The sequence below is a fragment of the Loxodonta africana genome, chromosome 3 (assembly GCF_030014295.1).
Source record: "Loxodonta africana isolate mLoxAfr1 chromosome 3, mLoxAfr1.hap2, whole genome shotgun sequence".
Lineage (NCBI taxonomy): Eukaryota > Metazoa > Chordata > Mammalia > Proboscidea > Elephantidae > Loxodonta > Loxodonta africana.
Window position 1 is genome coordinate 20,146,764 of NC_087344.1, and position 4,572 is coordinate 20,151,335.

The following is a 4,572-nucleotide window of genomic DNA, read 5'->3' on the forward strand; positions in this document are numbered from 1 at the left end:
TTGAACTTGAAAACCACATCATTGTTCTTATACAAAGTAGGATAGCAAAGTATGGTTGCCAGTTTGAAACCATCCCAATCTCAGACTCTTCTCTGAAAAATGGGGTGAATGAGAATATATCTCAAAGAAATATTGCCATGGTTAAATGAAATCATATGTGTAAAGCAGTAAGGACAGTCCAGATGGGGAAAGCAGTTTGTGATGACTGTTGTATGATTTTGATTTTATTTTGCTCAGGGAAAAACACACACATAACCAAATGAAGGTGAAATGCATCAATGGTTGAGAGATTAACTTTTGGGAAAATCATGTCTGCACTTAACAAGATTAATGATGTCAATCTAAGGTTGGATTTTCTAGGAATGGCTCTAAGAAAGCTGACCAAAGAAAGAACTTTATGGACAGCACATAGGAAAGAAGAGTCAAAAAAAATTACTAAGTCAAAACGGTACAATAACAAGTAGGAGGCCAATTATAGTTGCTTTGGGATTGGAAGAAACGGTGCATGTCTTCTGAGGAAGAAAAAAAAAATCGGGATATTTAAATTCATGATATTTGGCTTTGGTGACTGTGAAGCCCATTTAGCCCTGAGGCCAGTGGCCATCATCATGGACAAAAAGCTGCTCTACAGAGGAGCCTTCCCAGGGCTCCCTTCACATCCTTATTCCTTAGGCTGTATATGAAGGGGTTCAGCATGGGCGTGACCACAGTGTACATCACTGAGACAATAGAGCTTCTCTGGGAAGAATGGGTCACAGCAGAACTGAGGAAAACCCCAAGACCTGTCCCATAGAACAAAGAAACCACGGATAGGTGAGACCCACAGGTGGAAAATGCCTTATACTTGGCCCCAGCAGAGGACATCTTCATTAAGGAGGAGACAATCTGAGAGTAAGAGAAGAGGATCCCTGAGAGGGGAAACACACCCAGCAGGGCAGTCAACACATACAAGAAGACATAATTGATGTGGGTATCAGAACAGGCCACTTGGATAATCTGAGTCAGTTCACAGAAAAAATGTGGTATTTCAGTGTCTGTACAGAAGTTCAGCCGTGTGATCAAGACAATATGAAGCAGGGAGACCCAGAAAAAGATGACCCAAGACACCAGAACCAACAAGACACAGAACCGGGGGCTCATGATGACTGTATAGTGCAGGGGGTGACAGATGGCCACAAATCGGTCATAGGCCATCATGGTCAGGAGGAAATTGTCCAGTCCAGCAAAAATCATGAAGAAATACACCTGAATGAGGCATCCTATGTACGAAATGTCTTTGTTCTGTGTCTGGATGTTCACCAGCATCTTTGGGACCATGGTAGTAACGAAACAGATGTCAACAAAGGACAGGTTGGAGAGGAAGAAGTACATGGGGGTGTGGAGGTGAGGGTCAGAGGTAACCGCCAGTATGATGAGTAGGTTCCCAAGCACAGCGACCAGGTACATAGACAGGAAGAGTGCAAAGAAGAGGGGCTGAAGTTCAGGATCCTCTGAGAGGCCCAGCAGGAGGAATTCTGAAAATTTTGTTTGGTTTTCTGCTTCCATGTATTTAGTGTGTAGGCTGGAGAAGGTAAGAGCAACATTCAATGAACTGCCAAATGGCATCTCAGCTAGTCATCACCTTTACAGTACCACCTGCATTTTGTTATTAAGTCCTTCCATTGACTGTGACTCTCAGTTACAGGTAGCCCTTTTCATTTTAAACATATATAATTATTCAGACACTTTAATTCAGCAGAAATTTCTCTTTTTAGCTTCTATTCACTGGTTCTAATTATCCTATTTGAATCTATACTCATAACCCAATTTTCAAGCTAATTGGAAACATTTAATGTGAACTCCCAAGTATGATCTTTCCCCTGATAATCTCCATGCCTCCTCCATTCTGGTAACTCTATGTTAGTGATTAAAGGTCATCTGAGCTGAAAATCCATGTCTTAAATGTGACCTGTCACATCCTATTGATGTAACAGTTAACTTTTTGTGCCTTATTTTTTTTTCTTTTTTAAAAAATCTGGTTATTGCTATTACCTTCTTTGCAAGGTTTAGAAATGCCTTTGTGAACAGGAGGATCTGTTTTAAAAATAACCCCCACCCCCCAGAAAAAATCCAAACCCATTGCCGTTGAGTTGATTTTAACAAAAACAACTCTATAAGACAAAGTAGAACTGCCCTACCATGTTTCCAGGTCTGGTATCCTTAAGGAAGAAGACTGCCACATCTTTTTCCTGTGGAGTTGCTGGTAGATTCAAACCGCTTACCTTCTGGTTAACACTAGAGTGTTTAGTCGCTGTGGTACCAGGGTTTCTAATTAGTAATAGCTATTATCTTTTTTTTTTTTTATTATCGACGGCAATGGGCTTGGGCTTGGCTTCTTCATTATTATTATTAATCTGTTCTTTTTATGATAACTATTTTAGATACATAATTCTCCAAAGCTACAGTATAAAGCTGTGATTTCAAAAATGAGGGTTTGAATCATACTGCCTGGAATAGAATTTTGGTTTTACCAACTTACTATCTTATGTGACCATGAGAAAATTACTTAATCTCTCTTAACTGCAGATACCACCTTCTCAAATGAGAGTGCTAAATATTCCCAACATAATGAGATCGATGAGTGAATTAAATGAGACGATGCATGTCATTTTTCTAGTGGTGTGCCTGTGATATAGAGCAGGCACCTGATAATTGTGAGCTTCTGTTTTTTTTTTTTTCACTATCACAATAAACCTGCCTTGCATGTCCATCGATTATCAATAGCTCTTTTAAACTATGGCAGCCATAAAGCAAGGATGGAATTGTGATAAGTATAAACAAAACAGGTCTGTTACCTCTTTTGATCTCCATGCAGCTCTTCCAATTAGTGAAGATCCCTATGGCTCCTTATTGCAGAAACCACCTGCCAAATGGATTCTTCCAAGAAGGGAAAAGGCCAAGTGGACTCTGTAAATAAGAGGAGGAAATAGAAGAGCACAACCATTGAAATGAAATACAAAGTATGTGTGTACTCATGTGTACATGCTCTTGAAGAAGGACGTGTTGCACTAAAATCAGTGGAGTTTATTACAAAGTATAGGATGGATAAACTAGATTAAAATATCAAAAACTTCTATACAGCAATTATACCAAAGAAAACTAAAAGTCAAACTTAAGATATGAAAATTTAAACTTAAGTCAAAAAGTCAAACTTAAAAAACCAAAACCAAACCCAGTGCCTTCGAGTTGATTCCAATTCATGGAGACCCTATAGGACAGAGTAGAACTGCCTCATGGAGTTTCCAAGGAGCGCCTGGCAAATTCGAACTGCTGACCCTTTGGTCAGCAGCCTTAGTACTTAACCACTACGCCACCAGGGTTTCCAAACTTAAGTCAAACTTAAGATTTGAAAATTTCCAAAAAAGAAAAATAGTATTATTCATGCATAAAATATGGAAATTAATTAAAAAGAGAAAAAAAATTGTGGGTATATAATTTAGTCTGGGTCTATGAGTGAAAAAAAAAAAATTTTTTTCTTTTTTTCCTATGAGTAGGAAAGATTTTCTCTGAAATAGGATTCTTTGAATTGACAGAGGAAGAATAGGTAATTGTTATTCATAGGAAGTAAGAAAAGGGAAAGCACAATAGACTGAGAGAATAGAAGGTTAATTCCCTGTGGGGCAGTGAGCTTGGTAACAGAAGGGATTTGAGAGACCAGTGAGATGAAGAACAGAGAATGACAGATAGGAAGGACTGAGCTTATGACTCCCACAAATAGAGCATGCAGAACTACTCATTGATGTGTCTCTTACATGGGTACTTTTATGTTTACTTGTGTGTCAGAGGTTGTGACTTTGTTTTCTCACCATTCCCTTAACCCAATATAGAATGGCTGTTTCTAAACCACAGCCAACAGGATAATCTCTATTAAAACCCTAAAATATTTGTGCTAAATTCATGAATAAGCCAAGGACATCTAATTCCACTTTAGTCATTCTCCTGTATCACTTAAGATGAGAAATGAAATAAGTCTGAGTATTAAAACCTCAAAAATAATTTTACTATTTACAGATGATATTGAGGACACTGAGTAGAAATAACATAAAAATAGAACTTTTAAGTGCTATCAGTAAGTTGGCAGTGTATTCAACAAATATTTAAAAATCAGTAAATTTCCATTTGGAGGAAAAATGCTTAGGGAATATATAGAAAAACCCAAACACTTTAGGAACAAAACAATACTTCCCTTATAGTAGATTTTCTTTAAACAGGTAATAGATAAATTACTGGATGTACGAAATCTAACAGCAATCTTTAATTTATAGAAGAGAGAAGAGAAGTGATGTTTGATGAGAGAGATAAGATAAAATGTCATAACGGGTTGAGTCAGAGTTTCTTTGGAAAAATTACCCATTCAAGAAATGGCCATTTCCCTTCGGGGGTCTTAAATGCTAGCAAGCAGCCATCTAAGATGCACCAATTGTTCTCAACCCACCTGGAGCAAAAGAGAATGAAGACCACCAAAGAAACAAGGTAATTATAAGCCCAGGAGACAGAAAGGGTCACAAACACCAGAGCTTATATGAGCCTCAG

General features: G+C 38.1%; 1 protein-coding gene across 1 annotated transcript; it reads right to left on the minus strand.

The window, feature by feature from the left end:
• Positions 1 to 581: 581 nt before the first annotated feature.
• LOC135230648 (olfactory receptor 7D4-like) lies at positions 582 to 2,089 on the minus strand. Its single transcript, XM_064280588.1, has one exon. It carries the CDS (start codon positions 1,603 to 1,605, stop codon positions 607 to 609), a length of 999 nt encoding a protein of 332 aa, XP_064136658.1. The 5' UTR covers positions 1,606 to 2,089; the 3' UTR covers positions 582 to 606.
• Positions 2,090 to 4,572: the final 2,483 nt, after the last annotated feature.

Excerpts from the sequence above, each read along its gene's own strand:
- LOC135230648 (XM_064280588.1), bottom strand. The coding sequence starts at position 1,605 with ATGCCATTTGGCAGTTCATTGAATGTTGCTCTTACCTTCTCCAGCCTA.